The sequence below is a fragment of the Tursiops truncatus genome, chromosome 1, assembly GCF_011762595.2.
Source record: "Tursiops truncatus isolate mTurTru1 chromosome 1, mTurTru1.mat.Y, whole genome shotgun sequence".
NCBI classification, from domain to species: Eukaryota; Metazoa; Chordata; class Mammalia; order Artiodactyla; family Delphinidae; genus Tursiops; species Tursiops truncatus.
In genome coordinates, this window is record NC_047034.1 from 68,896,536 (window position 1) to 68,915,289 (window position 18,754).

Sequence of the window (18,754 nt, forward strand, 5' to 3'; positions counted from 1 at the left end):
GGGCGGATCAAAGGATGTCCACATGGATGGGCAATTCCATGGAAGACCATGTGGCCCTCCCTCCACGGTGCCCCTCACTCTCTGTGGACTTCATTCTTTCCCTGCTGGGTTCAGTGGACAGGTGCTCCAAGCGGGGTCCATGCTCAGTCAGTCATGCAGTGCCTGCTCTGTACCCAGCATGGCGGGAGGAACACAGAGGAGTGAGATCTGACCCTGGCCAGCTTCCTGGGGCTCACAGCCCAGTTGGGGGACAAGACTTACCATCCACAGAGAGTGTCTCAGGCTTGCTTGTCTCTTTGGAGACGCTGTTCTCAGCCTCGCAGGTGTAGTCCCCAGCATCCTGCTCTGACATCACCGGGAAGAGGAAGGAGACGGCTCCACCATGGGGAGCCACGTGGTTCCGCAGGGTGTCCCCATTGAGGTAGAATGAGGATCGGAGGGGAGGAGCTCCACAACTCGGCTGGTGGGTCTCAAGGTGAGCAGAGGACGGGACACAGGAACCGGGGCAGCACACAGTTGGAAGGGTCAGCGGGACCCCCCGGGCTCCTCCCTTAGGAACCCCTCCCCACATTCCCAGGGGGCCCCACTGCCCAGGCCCCTGGGGAGGATCTCCCCGTCCTCCCCTCACCCTGACCTCCAGCTGGGGACTCTGTTTCTGGACCCAGCCACCCTCAAGGGCCGCCTCACACCAGTAAAGCCCAGAGTCTCCCTCCTCGGCTGCTGGGATGCAAAGTTCTGGGTGGAGGCCCCTGTCCTGCAGGGTGTGGCCCTCCTTGTGCAAGGAGAAGAGGAGCTGCCAGGCTGACCTCTGGCTCCCCTCACGGGGGAGTGGGCTCCGGGCTCCCCCCACGGAGCTCACGAGAGGGGTGGGCTCTCAGCACAGGAGGCAGGAAGAGCTCTGGGAAGAGGCAGCCCGCAGCTCAGGAGGGGAGCCCTGGACATCGAGGCCCCTGGAGTCTGAGGTGAGGTCTGAGCTTCGGCACATCCCGGGCCCTGCCCTGTGCCTGTGGGAAGTGCTGTCACTGTCTCCCAGCACCTGGCCTCTCATCCCACACACCAGCTCTGAACCGACTCCCACAGCCCTGAGCCCCTCTGGGGTCCCAGAAGACCAGAGACAGAAGGGCCTTAAAGGTCACCTAGTGCCCAGAGGAGAAGGGTCTGGCTCAGGGTCTCAAGGGGGGCAGCATCAGGGCTGGTTCTTCCCTTTCCCCACAGGGCATCTTCCCCCCCTTCCCTGGCTCCAGACATGCCCCATGGGGGGGGGCAGGGCATGTGGACAGCATCCTGGACACCTCAGGGCCCTGCAGATTGGCCCAGCATCAGGGGAAGCCAGAGAGAGGGGCGTTGCCCAGAGCGCTGCTGACCTGTAAGACCAGACCCCTGAGCAGCACCCTTCCCGCTCCCCCCAGTCCCCCAAGTTGTGACTCACCTTGGACTTGAACTGTGACAGTCCTTGAGGTTCGTCTGCCCACATACTGCATGTATGTCACCTGTCCAGTGCAGCTGTACCGGCCACTGCTGTTCACTGTTGCTGTTCCCGTGGACAGAGTCTGGCTGTCCTTAGAGAGATGGAGGAATTTTCCGCCCCTGTAGAATTTCACCTGGGACAGCTCTGCGTTCCTCCTTCCCCAGCAGCGCAGAGTCAGGATATCCCCTTCAAACACGGGGTCTGGCTGCACTTGGAGGCTGAGCCAGGCTGTGAGACACAGAAGCAGGGTCACCCTGGAGCTGCAGGTCCCTCAGTCCCCCAGCCTAATGCCTCCCGCAGCCTAATGCCTCCCGCAGCCTAATGCCTCCCGCAGCCCTCCCTGGGATGGAGGCTCCTGGTCAGCTCCTTCACAGCTGCCACTGTCTCCCAGGCCTTCACGCCAGCCCACGGCCCAGGCTTCTGCTTTCCTGCACCCCTCCTTCCTCTCTCCTTCCTCTGCCCTTCTCCTCTATTCCCCCCTCCCCTCCCATCCTCTCCCTGTGCCTTCTCTCTGGCCTCTTTCCCTCCTACCCTCCTTGTCTCTTTTTTTTTTTTTTTTTGGCTGTGACCAGAGATCTAACCCATGCCCCCTGCGGTGGAAGCGCGGAGCCTTAACCGCTGGACCTCCAGGGAAGTCCCCCTCCTTGTCTCCTTTTATACTGCATTTTCCTCCGCCACCTTGACAAGCCTGAGTCAAGTTGGGTTCCTTCCATCTATTGTTCTGCTTCATTCCTCCTTATTAGATTCTCACTCCCCTAGATGGGTTTCTTTTCCTCTGGTGACTCCAGTGCAGCTCTTTCTTCAGCGTCCGCCTCTGATGGGAGCTGCACCCCTGTCCACCAGAGAGGAGCTGGAGGGGTGGGTGTTGGACGTGCCACGGCCTGGGCTCGCTCCCTCCTGCTTCCCTCATCAGGTTTCCCCAGGCCCAGCCTCCATCGGCACTCCCAGCAGTGAGGTTCATTTCCACCACAGTCATGGTGCAGGAGCTGTCATTTCTGTCCTCATTTCTAAAATGCATTTTATGTCCTGACATGGACAAGAAAAGAGCTCCTGGGGACCCAGCATCACCTGCAGGGCAATCCCAGGCTGGCCTGGCCCCAGGACATACTCCTTTGATCCCAGACAGCCTCAGAAGCCTGGGAGTAGTGATGAGTAATCAGACAGGGAGCCCCGAGGAGAGTCCCAGAACATCCTGCCTTTGTCTGGATCCACCTGGATCCCTAGACCCCATTCCCCTCCCCCTAGACTAGGGAATGATGCTCACAGCCCAGCTGAATAATGGGTCTTGCTTCCCTGGCTGCTCTTTCTAGCAGCACTAACTACTGGTTTAGATTTCCCTCCCTGGCGTACACAGAACATGTCCTTGGAGGTCAAGAGGTTTCTAGGCCAGAGTTTCCACCTACTTGACAGAGGCTCCATGGAGTTCAGTGGGACAGGATGGGCGGGAGGGCAAAGGTAGCCAAGAGAGAAAGAAGGAAGATCCCCAGAGAAAGATGCCTGCTTCTTTGAACATTAGAGGGATGGAAGGGAGTCCAGAGCCTTGATGAATGGAGGTTACAGGAGCGCCAGAGCCACACTGAGAGGAGGAGATTGAAGCCATTGCTACTTGTAAGGGAGCCGGACAGTGGCCGGGAGCCATTCTTCTGGGACTTGAGTCACCCTATAACTATCCTCGGCCTGAGAGAGTAGAGTGCTGGGTTTTTCCTCTTCCTGGGCATTAGTGAAGACTCCTGAGGAAGAAGCCTAGGCAGGTGCTGCTCTGAAGATGTTTCTGGGGGACCCAATGGCCCTGACTTTTCCCCGTCCATTAAGTTTTGGCCCAGAGACACACTTGGAAATGAAAGAGACATAGACAAGACTCACCAGTTTTCCCTACGCAGGGAACTGCAAGAGAACAAAGTGATAGAATTCGATTAAGTAGCAGAAAAAGCTTTCTGACAAGGAGGACTGTCACCTTATAAATGGGTGCTAACATCCATTCAACCAGTCAACCACCCAGCCCCCTAAGCACCTAACTATCTAAGCTGCCCAACCACTCAGTCACCCAGCCACTCAACACCCAGCCACCCAACTATCTAACCACTTAACCACCCAGTCACCCAGACATCCAGCCACCCAGCCACTCAGCCACTCAACTTTTACGGTGGACCTGCTGCCCAGAATCCTTTACCTTATCTCAGTTCAAATGCCACCTCCTTAAACAGGTCTTGCTGGGGGCCCCCAGTCAAAAGAATTCTCTTCCATCACTATCACAATACCCTATTGTATTACCATCAGAGCACTTATCACCGTTTGAAATTATCTTATCATTAAATTGCCTACTTGTTATCAACTGTCTCCCTCTGTCTAGAATGTAAGTCCCATGAGACCAGGTACTCTGCCTGTCTTGTTCACTGCGGTGTTACCTATGCCTAGTGCCTGTGCCTGGATCGTGGTCTGTGTTTAATAAGCATATACTGAATAAATGCATGAATGCTTTCCTTTGTGCCCACTCATGCGGGGCAGGGAACAAAAATAGAAAACATAGGACTAGATTCTTACGCTAATGTGCCGAGGGTCCAATTTACACCTCCAGAAGAACTCAGACAGCAAAGGCAGGACCTGATTCCTGTGGTCCATCTGTCCACAGAGCTCTGGGGAATAGAGTATGGGAGTGATCAGAGGAAAGAGGTGAGATTTCCCTGGAGGTCGTGGGACGTGGACGGGCAGCTCGGACGGATAAGAGAAGTATCAGCGGGCCAGCGCATCACACACCGTGTTGCACCTTGCATGCATTGCACTAATGCTTCTAGAGGAACCAATGTTTGAGGAGAACAGGTGGCCAGGAAAGAGAAGCCAAACCACAAAATGATGACAGATGAAGTGAGGCAGGTGTGATCAGTCCAAGGGATGGAGGACCCTAAATTGAGGGGCGCAGTTGCATATAAAGCAGTGGAGCGTATTCTGGGCTTTGGGGCAAGGGGTGAAAGGATGAATGGTGTGGGGCTGAGTGCAGTCAGTCCAGCCTGTCCCCAGGCATTTACCTGTGCCCTTCATTGTTGGGTGCTGTGCAGAACCCTGAGAAATGCAAGAATGGCCTTGGAGGGGGTGGGTGAAGACCCCCTCAGGAGATGTTTGGCGTGTTCATTCACAGGCTGTCATCCTTGCTGTCCACGTGACCTGGGACACATTCTCTACCTACTCAGGTTAACTCACCTGCAGGTTCTCAGTGTGTGCAGAATCTCTTTCTTACCATCCCTCCATCCCTCCATGTCTAAACACATCTTCTATGAGCTTGGTGTAGTGGAGAGCATGCAGGCTTTGGAACCAGACGACCTGGACTAGACTCATGAATTCATCTCTTTCTATGTGACCTTGGACAAGTTGTTTAAAGTTCAAGAGCCTCCAGTTCCTGGTTCTGTCTGCATAACAGAAAAGATAATAGTCATTTTTCCCTTACAGAGTAGTTACATAGATTGTATCAACCCTCTGCCTGGGAAGGTGGTTACTACATTGACTGAAAGCAGAAAGAAGGCCTGACCTCAGAGTGACTAAGTAAGACCTTACTGGGTAGTGATGCCTCCCCTTCCTTTCTCTTCTCCCCTGGAAAACGATTTTGCAGCTACAAAGCGAGGAACAGACAGGGTTGAGGGGACTGACGCCTATAACAAGAGAGAAGGCATCCAGGGAGCATAGGCACTTCAAATGAGCTCGTGTCCCCAGATCCTGATGACTTGCTGTCCAGGGCACTGCAAGACCTTGTGGCTGTGACTGCAGGACCACAGTGTATAATCAAGACAGCCGCCAACTGGGGACAGAGTGGGCGACACCTCCCTACAGCAGTTCCTATAAAGAAGACCCGAGGGCCTCAGTGAGCTGCAGGCTGAAGATGTGACAGCGTGATGAGATAGCTGAGAGCTATTGTCACGCTAAGTCGCACAACAGAGTCCCGAATGATGCAGGGAGCAGCCCCACTGAGCTCGGCACTCAGGCCACTATGGGAGGGATGAGAAAGACCAGCTGCTGGCCCACTGACAAAGCCCTCAAGATCAAGCAGACTAGGACAATGACCAGAGTCTAGAAAGCAGTTCCTATTAGAGGGATTGGGAGACATTTATCCGAGAAAGACGGGAGAGAGTACACAGGGATACACAGTGGCCTTCAAATACTTGATGGGCTAAGCTTAAAAGAAGGGAGAGACTTGTTACTTCATAGGGCAGAAGTGGAACCAATTCACGGAAGTTAGATCGGAGAGGCAGGTTTCAGTTCAACGTGAGGAACTATGCCACGGTCGAGTTCTACCACATCGCAACATGCTGCTTTGCCAGGTGTGGCTGCCATGCAGCTGGGAGGGTCGTGTGTCACAGATGCTGTGTTTGCACATGGGGGGTGGGTTCCAGTATTGAGAGTGAAACTGGCTAATGCCCAGCTCAGAGGAAGATCAAGGTTCATCTCCTAAACTTTAAATACATCTTTAGCGTACAGCCATGTACCAGCATGTTCAATGTCAGGCCTTCTAGCCTCTTGAATCCCTGATAGCCAATACTAATAATAGGCACCATTTATTGTGTGACCAGGTCCTGCCAGGCACTTTACATGAATTTTATTTTCTAGTTTTACCTGATTAGAATCCAACTATACCCAGACTAGAGGTAGTGAGGTAGAATGGAGAAAACACGGGGTTTGACATCATATGAACTTGGGTTTGCATTGTTACCAGGGTAATTTTGCTCTTGTTAGCAGCGTAATTCTAGGCAAGTTTCTTAAACATTTTTGAACCTCAGTTTCCTCAACTGTTTAATAGAGATAAAAAAAAACCCTGCCCTATAACGTCCTGAAGGTTAGATGAGATAATGTATGTACAACAAAGCAGGTATTCAGTGTTTTGTTTTCTCTGTCTCTCTGTCCACATCTGAGAGGAAATAGCAGCTTTACCTTTACGGTAACTCCGTTCCTACACACTTAGCCGTGGGGTCTGAATCTTAGGCTGGCTTTCTGGGGTCCTGAGCCTCAGGTGTGACTCAGTCCTGCCTGGGTTCCCCATACTCTGTCCACTAGTCAGCCAGTCACTGACTCTCCCTCCCTCTTCCTTTGCTCTCTCCCATCCAGATCCTGGGGTACACGCTGGGAAACTCTTAGACTTTATCTAGTCAAGTCCAAGGGCTGTTCCTTTCACAAGGAAGTGATTTGCCCTTGGCAACCTCTCCTCTGGGGTGTATCCGGGCACGAGGCCATCCTGTCCCTGCACTAACGTGAGCACTGACCTTCTCACTTGTCCAAACGGCCATTCATAGAACACACAGGGCAACACGGTGATGTCGGGGAAGGAAGAGCCCTGAGTGAAACAGGTGTTTTCTTCCCAGGGGATAAACGCCCACAAACTCTGTCTAGGAAGCAAGTGCATTTAGGAATGGTTTTGCTTTTCTGGTTCAATGAAAACAAACAAACTTCTGGGACCAAGTTTAAAACAAAAAGTGAGTCAACTCAGAAACCGTAAAGCACTATGTGCCCAGACTTGTTCCTTTTAAGTGTAGCAGGGGGACAGTAGATGAGCCTGAGCCGAGCCTGGGCCGAGCCTGAGCCGAGCCTGGGCCGAGCCTGAGCCGAGCCTGGGCCGAGCCTGAGCCGAGCCTGGGCCGAGCCTGAGCCGAGCCTGGGCCGAGCCTGAGCCGAGCCTGAGCCGAGCCTGAGCCGAGCCTGAGCCGAGCCTGGGCCGAGCCTGAGCCGAGCCTGGGCCGAGCCTGAGCCGAGCCTGGGCCGAGCCTGAGCCGAGCCTGAGCCGAGCCTGAGCCGAGCCTGGGCCGAGCCTGGGCCGAGCCTGGGGGAGCCGAGGAACTCACCCCACAACAATCCTCTGCCTGGAGACCAGTCCCTGCAGTCACTGGCAGGGGCGACTGGCCCGGGGGTGCTCAGAGCAAGGAGAGTGGTATAGATTCAGAAGAATGGAATTGAACCTTCGTATCGGTCCCCATGGACCAGTCAGACCCAAATCAGAACACCCCCGCCACCCTCCACAATAGAGAGAGGGTGTAGGCAGAAGAAGAATGGTCAGTTTGAAGGGGGCTTTGGACACTTAGAGCATAAACCTCTTGACCAGGTGTGAAACCCAGTCATTGGTGACTGGTTCTAAGAAAAAGCTGAGGCTTCGGGGCTTCCCTGGTGGCGCAGTGGTTGAGAGTCCGCCTGCCGATGCAGGGGACACGGGTTCGTGCCCCGGTCCGGGAAGATCTCACATGCCGCGGAGCGGCTGGGCCCGTGAGCCATGGCCGCTGAGCCTGCGCGTCCGGAGCCTGTGCTCCGCAACACGAGAGGCCGCAACAGTGAGAGGCTCGCGTACCGCAAAAAAAAAAAAGAAAAAAAAAAAAAAAAAAAAAGCTGAGGCGTCATAAAAACGTATCTCCTTATAAAACCCCATGTTTTGCTCCTGTTGCTGACAGAAATGCACGGAATTGCTTTTTTCCCATTTCCCCGATCTCTTCTCTTACATTCTGGCAGCCTCCTTCCCTTCTATAATATCGTTTTCCTTTCAAAATAGCACTGATGGATATTTTAACCCGGTTTCACAGGGTAAAAGTGTCATTGGGTCTCAGCATGTGATTTTCTGCCTCCCTAAATTAGCTCTGATACATCGAAGGGTTGCCCTTCCAGGAGCCAGGAAAATGGGATAGGAAACACCAGGACTCCCCTACGTCTCCATGCCCATCACTCTCATCCCCATCACTCTCAGCCACGCCCATGTGCACGCACTTGTCTCAAGCTCCAGCCATAAACCCACTTGAACTAGGAAAGGTGAAATAAGGAACTTCGCGTCTTAGGAACGACTCACAGTCTTTGGTGCCCAGAAGAGGATGCTGGCGCTTGGTGACTTACCGAAGAGCAGCGCAACTGTCCAGAGCAGCATGGGGCCTGGCCTGGCGTGGAGGAGGGGCAGACTGAAGGCAGGGGTGAGACTGGGAGGGACAGCATCTAGGCCACAGGCACAGGGGTGGGTGGGTGACCCCCTCTGACATGGGTGGTGTTAGTGCTTGATAATCTAAATACGGGAAGTGGGAAGAAACTTTAAAAGCTCAAATTGGTATTTCTTCTTTGGTAGAAGGAGTGTTACAACCAATGAATTTTCTTGACTGTAAAGCATAAAGGAGTCAGGTAAGCGACAAGCAAGCACTTTTGGATGCTCTCTCTGTGGTTTGAAAAGCTTATGCTAGGAACTAGGGTGGGACAGGGCTGTGGAAAGACCCAGACACTGCCAGGATTTGCTTGGCCTCAGCATCACTTAGTCTGGAAGGTAGCACAGCTCTAGAAACACTAAGATCATCCACTCCCCACCCCGAGTGACCTCTAGTTCTCCAAGGTACCCTCTTCTTCAAGGAGAAATGTGTCTGGACACTGCAATGAGGCAGAGAAGTGGAATCGTGAAAAGAGTTCACAGGACTGTGAGCTCAGGAGAGAATCAGGGATTGATGAGGTTGGGGTAGAATGGGGCTGGAGGTTCTGAATCTGAGGCTTTAAGACTGTCAGGTTATTATTTTGAGAAGAACCATTCATTAAAAGACACCATTAGGAGAGTGAACAGGCAAGCCACAGGGTGGCAAGGTATTTTCAATACATATGGCTGACAAAGGACTCGTACCCAGAATATAAGAATTTCTACAAGTCAGTTAGAAAAAGATAGACCACCCACTAGAAAAATGGGCAATATTTTGGATAGGTACTTTACAAAAGCAGATATCCAAGCGCCCAATAAACACAGGATAAGGAACTTGACTTCATAAATCACTGTGGAAACGCAAACTTAAACTGCAGTGAGATACCACCACAACCCCCATAAGAATGGCCAAAACTATAGACAACCAAGTGCTGGTGAGGATGTGAAGCAACTAGAACTTGCATACACTTCCACAGGGAACACAAATTGGTACAACCACTTTGGAGAACTGTGTGGCAGAATCTACTAAAACTGAACATATAGATGCCTGATGACTGAGCGTTTTCACTCCTACGTATATGCACACGTGTGGGCACCAAAAGACAGGTGCAAGAATGTTCATAGCAGCATCAGATTAAAAACTGGAAACTACTGGTCTCTCAACAGAGAAGGCCATCTCCCCAACCCGCACATCCTCTGAGGACTGAACATGTGAGTTTAAGGTGAAGCATGGAGAGGTGGGTAACATACCAGGAAGCACTTTCTGACAGTAAGGTTGTTCCTGGAAGTCTTTGGGTGAGAAGTTTCATATACTGTAGTCTGGAATTTGCTGTGCTTACTGCTGAAAGCAGGAACAGACGGGGTGAATTTTCTAAGTTTTCTTGCCCGAGATTCTCTGATTCAGTGGAAATGGGAAACCAATCTGGCACTGCCAGGCAATTCTTTTGAGACTCCGTTGATTGGGAGGGAGGTAAAAGGAGTGAGGAAGTAAAGTAGAAATCGAATATCTTGTTGGCTCAGCTCAATGTTAACACTTATACATTTTCCTCTCTTGTTCTCTTTCCAACAGATCTCCTGACTCTAGTTGTCTTTAACTTTGTTCAGCTGCAGGTCTAGAGGGTAACGTGGGCTACAGCTGAGGTAGGAGATGGGGCAACCACAAACAGTCTAGCTTGCAAGCACTCGAGGTGCTTTGCAGGCAGAACCCTTGAAGCCTCGGCCCCTGGCTGCTTCCGCTTTCACTGGGTTCGGGCAGCTTGAGTGCATGAAGCCCCCCCACTCCTCACTGTTCCCCTGCAGAGTAAGATTTGGTTGCACCTTCAGAGGCGTCAGTGAAGTTGGTTCTCTGAGCTGAAATGGCTGCACATCATTTCTTGTGGACGAAGGTCACCCGAGGGAAGTAGGGCTGCTCCCAGGTTAGGATTCTTCCCAGACCCAGGCTCACCTTGAATCAAGGCGGGGATGGGCTGGCGGGATTAAAACCCATAATACTAATACTTTAAGGGAAATAAGGGGCTAAAAGAGGGTGGGGAGGGTAACAGAGGGGGGGTTCTCAGCCAGAAGGGGCTTGAAGCCCAGGGCCCCTCATTCCTCAGGGTGAGCTGGCAGGAGAGCAGTCGTAAGGGACAATGGCTTCTGGGGAATGGGAAGATTCAGCCCCACCCCTAGGAGGTAAGAAGGAAGGGCAGGGTAGATAGCAGGGGTTAGGGGCAGCTCTGGGTGTGGAGACAGCATGGTGGGCCCCAGAACCACCCACCTGAGCTTAAATCCTTGCTCTGGGTACTAATAGGCTGAGAGCTTGGTGAAGTTTTTAACCTCTCTGTACCGCAGAATCCTTCGTTCTAAAGTGGACAAACAATTACTCCTGCATCATAGGGGTGTTAGGAAGTTTAAAGAAGATAGAACCTTGAGAAACACTTAGACAATGCTGTCTAGAACTTTCTGCGATGGTGGTGATGTTCTCTGGGCTGTCCAGTTCAGTAGTTACTAGCCACACGTAGCTACTTGTGGTTGCCTAGTGAGACTGAAATTTTGTTTTTAATTTTACTTAATTTAAATAGCTAGTAAATCAACTATACTCCAATATAAAATAAAAATTAAATTAAAAAGTAAAAATAAATGTAAATAGCTACATGTGGCTAGTGGATGCCTTGAATATTGCAAGCTTAGCGTAATGACTGGCAAGTGGGAAGTGCTTGATGATTAGCTACTGTTGTAAGGAAAAGAGTGCAGAAGCCTTGAGCTACCAGAGCCTTCCTCTCAACCTTAGTTTGTACTGGAAAGGCCCAAAGAGGTGAAGTAAATTGTGTAAATGTTCTCAGCCATGAAGCCTGCTGGGATTGGGGCCACATCCCTAGCTGGGACTGGAGGCCTAGGGAAAGACTTGACATTATTTCTCTGAATTAGGTTTGAAAGAGAGAACTGAGGAGATTTATCAAAAGCCTAGAATTTAGGACAGGAGCTGTAAAGACCAGGAGTCCAGTGAAGATGGAGCCAGACTGGGAATGAAGCTCTGGGCCTGGCTGTACTATGAGGCATCTGATCAACCTCTTCTCCTCTCCCTCCTAGAGACCTGGAGAGAACTTGGAAGGGCCAATGGGAAAGTTTGTGTCAGGTCTGCAGCAATCCCCTGTGGTTACATGGACAATTGCCCTAGTGAGATCATCTTTATTAATACCGAAAGGTCATTCTCTGTCCACCTACCCACTTATCCATCAAGCTTTATTTTTTATTTTTTAGCTCTTGCTCAATGCCCAGTCCATCTGTGCCCCTGGGAGCTTAGGAGGAGACAGGCATACACTCAGTATGGTCTTTGTGGTTTTTTTTTTTTTTTTGCAGTACATGGGCCTCTCACTGTTGTGGCCTCTCCCGTTGCGGAGCACAGGCTCCGGACGCGCAGGCTCAGCAGCCATGGCTCACGGGCCCAGCCGCTCTGCAGGCATGTGGGATCTTCCCGGACCCGGGCATGGACCCGTGTCCCCTGCATCGGCAGGCGGACTCTCAACCACTGCGCCACCAGGGAAGCCCATCTTTGTGCCTTTTAAACCATTTTTTTTCATGCCTCCATTATCCTATTTCATCACACTATATTGTATTTGTTTTATTGTCTTTCTCTAATTCCAGTTTGTGATCTCCCCAAAGCCAAGAGCCAAGTCTAATTTATCGTTGTGTCTCCAGGCCTAGCATAGTAAGAGCTTCAAGATACAGCAAAGTATAATTGTTAGGAGTTCTGGAGTCAAAGAGTTGGGTTCTAATTCTGGCTCTGCTGCCTACTAAGTGGAGGATGGGGGGTGGGAGGGGTCACTTAATCACAGATTTTAAATCTCTAACAAGGTAATACTGACCTTGATTTCTAGTATTGTGGAGAGGATTACACTTCTGCACACACAATATCTTGTACACTCATCCTTCCACCTGAAATTGGGGTCTACACTTATATCTTCTCAGGAGCCTTGTACCACCAATGCTACGTGAACTTTTCTCTCCCGTGAGTACGGTCACATCATCTCAACTGGATCTTTCTGAAAGATGCTCAAGTCTCTTTTGTCTTCAAACCAAACCAAACCAAACCATGCCAGCAGCCCTTCTCTTGACTCCACACTCACCATAAGCCCCATTTACAGTCACTCTACTTCAAAGAGTAGAATATGGCGGTGCTTCCCAGTTGGTGTTCTAAGACTCACTGGTGTATCTCAAATGGTTACAGGTGTTACATTGATCTTCTCAGCCCTCAGGGCAGCTGGGTGGGGCCACACTTCCAGCGGGGAGCAGCCTTGCTCAATTATCCAAAGTTCCATTTAAATATAATTTTCTAGGTCTTTCCTGGTGGCGCAGTGGTTAAGAATCCGCCTGCCAATTCAGGGGACACAGGTTCAAGCCCTGGTCCGGGAAGGTCCCACATGCTGCAGAGCAACTAAGCCCGTGTGCCACAACTACTGAGCCTGTGCTCTAGAGCCTGCAACTGAAGCCCCCGTGCCTAGAGCCCGTGCTCCGCAACAAGAGAAGCCACCGCAATGAGAAGCCCACGCACCACAATGAAGAGTAGCCCCCGCTCGCTGCAACTAGAGAAAGCCCTCGTGCAGCAACGAAGACCCAACACGGCCAAAAATAAATAAATAAAATAAGTTTTTTAAAAAATATATAATTTTCTATATGTGCTACAAAGTGAAAGGGTTTGGGAAATGCCGACGTGCATTCTGCCATCCCCAGTCTCCATTTGCTCCCCTCAACCCTCTCCAATTTGGCTTCTGCCTCCTTCATGTCTCCAGCATATCCAGTGGGTGGGGTTTTGTTCACACTCTGTTTGATTTCATGCTCACATTGTTACTGCTGATTACTCCCTCCTTCCCTAACACTGGGACACCAGGAAACCTCTCCTGTTTTTCCTCCCCACTCTCAGCAGGCTCTGCTCCCTCCCCCAGGGTCTTTGAAGAAGTCCTTCCGACCCCAGTCCCGAGCCCTGTTCTCTGTTCACTTTACAGTCTCTCACTCAATAGTCTCATCTGTGCCCATGGTTTAAATGATCACTTCTAACGCAGACTCCCATATTTGTCATTCTAATGCAGGTCATAAGCTTGCATTTAAGATATGAAACTGCTGGGGGAGGGATACATTGGGAGGTTGGGATGGACATATAAACACTACTATATATAAAATAGATAACCAATAAGGACCTACTGTATAGCACAGGGAACTGTACTCAATACTCTGTAATGGCCTATGTGGGAAAAGAAGCTAAAAAGAGGGGATATATGTATAAGTATAATTGATTCACTTTGCTGTATGCCTGAAACTAACACAACATTGTAGGTCAACTATACTCCAATAAAATTTTTTTTAAAAAGATATGAAACTGCTTACCAGAGAGCTCTGGTAAGGTCTCAGAGGCTTCATAAGCTCAACTGTCGAGACTGAACCCAGCCCCTGCCTTCGAACCTGGTCCTCTTCTGGTGTTTCCTGTGTTAGCTGGCAGCGCCACTCACCACCCCGCTGTGCAAGTCAAAAACCTGGGTGTCACGACTCTGATTTGCCCCAAACTTTCCCATACTATGACCCTTTTGGATAACTGGTATCGTGCATGTGTGCGTGCTTTGTATTTCTGTTGTTTATCGTTTCCCCACTGCCAGTCTGCCTGAATCCCAGTCGTGTCTTAGATTTCAGTTTACATAACCATTCCTATGGACGCTTTTTCCTGACCACCCCCCATCCCCCAGCCCAGGCCGGCTGAGGGGCACATACATCTGTCTCAGCATTTAGCACGCCCATCCGGCATTGTAATCGCCTCTTGTGTGCATTCCCTCCACAGGACTGCAAGCTCTCAGAGGGCATGGGGCAAGTTTGTCTTGTTCTTTGCTGTGCATTCAGTGCCTGGTTCAACAGACATGTGTGGGATGGAGACTGAGATACAGCAGAGGCTCCCCTCTTACTGGTCCTGCTTATGCCCAGTAATAGCCCAGCTGGAGGGCTGCTGAATTGTCACCTGATCTGCCCTTCTTCAGGTCCTCTCACCCCCGCTTCCATTCTCTTATTCATAAATAAGTGGGTCTTAGGGTGGGATTGCCCTACCTAAGGTGCTTGGCTGTCTCTGAGTTAGCCTAGTATCCAAATAATTCAGTACTTCTATTCCTTCCTTCCTGGCAATGGGAGATCGTCAATTTCTTTGGTGGGGGGGCTTCCATTTAATCTGTGTTTCTTTGAATCACTGCTGCATCCCATCTGTATTTCCTTCCTTTTGATTGTATACACACCCATTACATTCCTCCTTGCATATATTTTCCTAAGTAACATGTTAAAGTTTTTTTCAGCTGTGGTTCAGATAGGGCAGCCTAGAAGCCTGTGGTCACCAAAAGCAGTCTTAGAATTAGGCAATGGCTCCATAGAAGTGGCTGAAAATGGAAGGAGGCACCTTCTTCCCTGGAGATTGAGGAAGAAAAGCATATATAATTAAAGCAATAAATTGGGTTTTTGAGGTTGTCTGTTTACCACTGTCAAATATAATCTATTTCATGGATTTAACCAGAATGCATAAGATAGGTCAGATTACATTTTCTTCAGTTTGCTTATTTTCTCCTCCAGTTCCCTGCGTAGACACAGAGCCCAGATGGAAATGGGAAGACTGTTGACTTGTGTACTTAGAGAAGGTGGTGGTAAAGGATTCAGTGCACTGGACCCTGGGAATTGGATGCCCGTGAGCAAATAAAAACTAAAAAGAGGCAATGAGGTATCTGGGAAAGAGCATGGTGTTTGGAGTCGGACAGATCTGAGTTAGGATCCTGGCTCAGCTGCATTCACTGTGCAGCTTGGATTTCACTCTCGTTCCTGTCTTCCCTGCATTCACTCCATGCGGTCCTCCCACCACCAATTTCTCTCTCCACTGGGTTCTTTTCATCTGCATATGGACATGCGCAAATATCATCTCAAAACAAACAAACATTGCCCTCTGTCTTCTGCGTCTCCTTCAGCTTCCACCCAGTTGTCTCCTCCCTTTACTGCCAAGCTTGTCAAAAGAGTCACCCACACTCCCCGTCTCCTCTTCTGCAATCCCTACCCACTCCTCAGTCTCCGATGATCTGGCTTCGGCCCCCATTGTACCACTGACCTACTTCTGTCACAGTCACAATGACTCCTGTGTGGCCAGCCCCAAAGACCGTTCCTTGCCCTCTGGTCATCTGGCTACTCAGCAGCATTTCCAACAGTCGAGCTGCTTCCCTCTTGAAGCAACTTTTCTTTCTTGGCATCCATCTCATCCCCCTCTCCTGGATCATCCTCCTACCTCTCTGGCCTCTCCTTCTTAGTCTGTTTGCTGGGTCCCTCTCTTCAACCTGACACTGAACATAGGGGTCCTCAGAGTTCAGTCCTGGGGTCCCCTCCCTTCCCCTTCCCATCACTTCTCTTCACTGGTTACACTGTCTCCCTAGTCCCACGGCTTTAAATAGTGGAGAGCAACACGAAATCCTGACCTGACCCGACCTCTCTGGTAGACTTCGACCTGGAATATACAACCGTTGGCTGTCCTCCTCCACTGGGGTAATTCACAAATATCTCAGACTTAACGTACCCAAATAAAATCCTTCATCCTTCTCCTTGGTGGGAACAAACTACCCTTCCACTGTCCCTCCCCTCCTCCCCATGTTTTCTCATCTCAATAAGCATCACCACTAGCTACTCAGATAGAAACTTCAGAGTCATTCCTCACAGCTAATCTATTACCCAGTTCTATTGGTTCCTTTCCAAAATATATCTCGAATCCACCTGATTCTCCCCATCTTTACTGCCACCATTATAGTGGATCTTCTGATATCTTTTGCCTCCATTACTGTGGAAGCCTCTTAATTCTTTTCCCCACCTCTGCTCTTGCCCTCCCATGCATTTGACACAGAGATATGACCTACACAGAAGATAAACAGACCCAGCGTAAACACTCCTTGGCTTAAAACTTCCAATGTCTCTCTCCATTGCGCTGAGAATAAAACATAGCCCTTTTTATAATGCCCAGCAGGGGGCGCCCTACCTCTCTTTCCGGCTTCCTTTGAAACCACCCACTTCTCTCACCTTGCTGTGGATGACCCTTCAGTTCTGCAAACGACCACAGCTCCTCCCTCCATGCAGCCTTCCTCTGCTGTTTCCTTTGGCTCAGAGGCTCTGACCCCACCCCACCTCTGCCTTCACTCTCTGTGGTGTGTGTGTGTGTGTGTGTGTATAATATTAAACATTCAGAAAAGTAAAATTTTATTGTATGTAAATTATACCTCAGTACACCTGATTATCAAGAGAAAGAAAGAAGGAAAGAAAGAAAGGAATGCATAACAGATAACATAAGAAACACCTGGGTACCCACCACTCAGCTCTATTTAATTCTAAAATGTCATATTTGCTTCAGCTATTGTCTTTCTTAAAGGAATAAAGTAGTACACAATGAAGACACCCCACCTCTGGATTCCTTCCCAATTCTATTTTCCTCCCTTCTTTCCCAGAAGTAACTCCTGAATTTGGTATTTGTCATTCCCATGTTGTTTTTATACTTTCCTTACATGTGTGTGTATCCATCAACAATACATAGCATTGTTTGCATAGTTACGTTTTATGCCAGTAGTTTTATTGTGGGAGGATTCTGTAACTCACCCAGTTCCTCAGCATGCTTTGTGAGATGGATGGATCCACACTCACACAGGTGGCTCTGGCTGTCGTGTCCACGGCGGCATAGTATTTCACTGGATACGTACATCTAACTTGATTTATTCTCCTCAAGATCGATAACGGTGCCGTTTTCAATTTTTGACCATCATAAACACTGCTGCAAAGAACATCTGTACACGTCTCCTTGGACACATATTTGAGAGTTTCTCTAAGGTGAAACCTTAAAATCGGAATTTCTGAACAATAGCGTACTTGCCTCTCCAACTGTACTAGATAGTGCCAGATTGCTCTTCAAAGCGGTTGAAGAGTTTCCACTCCCACCGCAGCGGGGGCATTTCCGGAGCTCCTTATTCTCACCTACAGAGGTGCCGAGCTCGGACGGGCTTCCAGGAGGCGCCGCGCAGCTCGCTGTGATTCTGGGCGGCCGTGCCGAGAGCTGCTGGACGCAGTTCTTCTTTTCGCTAGTTCGTGGTCCCTTGGCTCCGCAGGTAGTCATTGTTGAGGATGAGATCCCAGAGGTGCATTTAGGGCAGGCTCCAGCCCCTGGGTCGCTGGGAGATGTGGCCTTAATCCTCCTGTCCTCCAAATCTTTTCCAAAATTTGAAAGCAGTACAAAACAAAAACTTCTCCATCTTGAATTAAAACCAAAAAAGGACCTAGGTTGCTAAAAGAAACATCTGTATGCTTAACATGCCAAATATAGAATGCTAACATTTTAACCTATATGTTTGCTTCAGATGTTTTCTTTTTAAGAAACAAAACATTCCAGTTACACTTGAAATTCTCTTATTCTTTCACCTCCCTGCCTTCCAGGTGGCAGTTAAGATCCTGAGTTTGGTTGATATCCAAACCATTTATTTGGATAACATATGTATCCATAAACAATGTATAGTATTGTTTGTTTTTATTTACACAAATGCTATTCTGTACCTAATACTCCTGCAGGTTTCTTTCCTATGCACACAACATTGTTTCCAAGATAAATCTACCTTGATGCCTGTCTATCTGGTTCAGTGTTTATCTGTTCTCCTAACAATATATTTTTAGGTTGTTTTCAGCTTTTGGCTATTTGAGCAATGCTGCATACACACTTCACAAGAGATTTTTGTTTTCTTCATGCTTATTTTTGAGTCCCTAGAAGTATGCCTGGCACAAAGAAGTTGCTCAGTAAACTTGTGTTGAGTTAATGAATAAATGAACAGCCTCATACACGTTTCTAGGTTGCTCACGTGCAGACTTTGCCCAGAATATACATATAAAAGTGAAGTGGCTGAATTTTCAGGTGAGCTCGGCATATTACTCTCTAAGGCTATTGTTCCATTTTATACATCCCTCAGCAAATTTGAGAGTTTTCATTTCCCCTTAGCTTCGCCAACCTTGGTGTCTTGAGATTTGGTGTATATGTGCGTCCCACCTGATGTATATCAAATCATATCTTCTTGTGCTAATTTGCATTGCCCTAATTCCTTTCTGACTATCCCCTCACCTTCCGCCATCAATTGACTTCCTTTGTGGCTTCCAGGTTATCAGATTAGCAGAAGTAGGTTGGGGTGGGTTGAGGGTCACTCTTAAGCTCTCAAGGGGGCAGCCTGACTCCTGAATGGGTCTGGACCTCTCCACGTATTTCCAGCCTCCTTCCTGTCCTGGAAGGTTTTGAATACACGTGCCAGATCCACGACCTCGGGACTGAAGAGCAACGTTGGAGACCCAGGGCACCCTCCCCACCCAGTCCCACCTTGAGCTCT

General features: G+C 49.6%; 1 protein-coding gene across 1 annotated transcript; it reads right to left on the reverse strand.

The window, feature by feature from the left end:
• Window positions 1–232: 232 nt before the first annotated feature.
• FCRL6 (Fc receptor like 6) lies at window positions 233–1,474 on the reverse strand. The gene is made up of 2 exons (XM_073798652.1): window positions 1,430–1,474; window positions 233–871 (listed from the first exon to the last, which is right to left on the reverse strand). Exons 1-2 carry the CDS (start codon window positions 1,472–1,474, stop codon window positions 233–235), a joined length of 684 nt encoding a protein of 227 aa, XP_073654753.1.
• Window positions 1,475–18,754: the final 17,280 nt, after the last annotated feature.

Coding starts and splice junctions, on each gene's coding strand:
- FCRL6 (XM_073798652.1), bottom strand. CDS start 1,474: ATGTGGGCAGACGAACCTCAAGGACTGTCACAGTTCAAGTCCAAG. Junction 872..1,429: donor TGTCACAGTTCAAGTCCAAG/GTGAGTCACAAC, acceptor CTGTGCTGAGAG/CCCACCCCTCTCGTGAGCTC.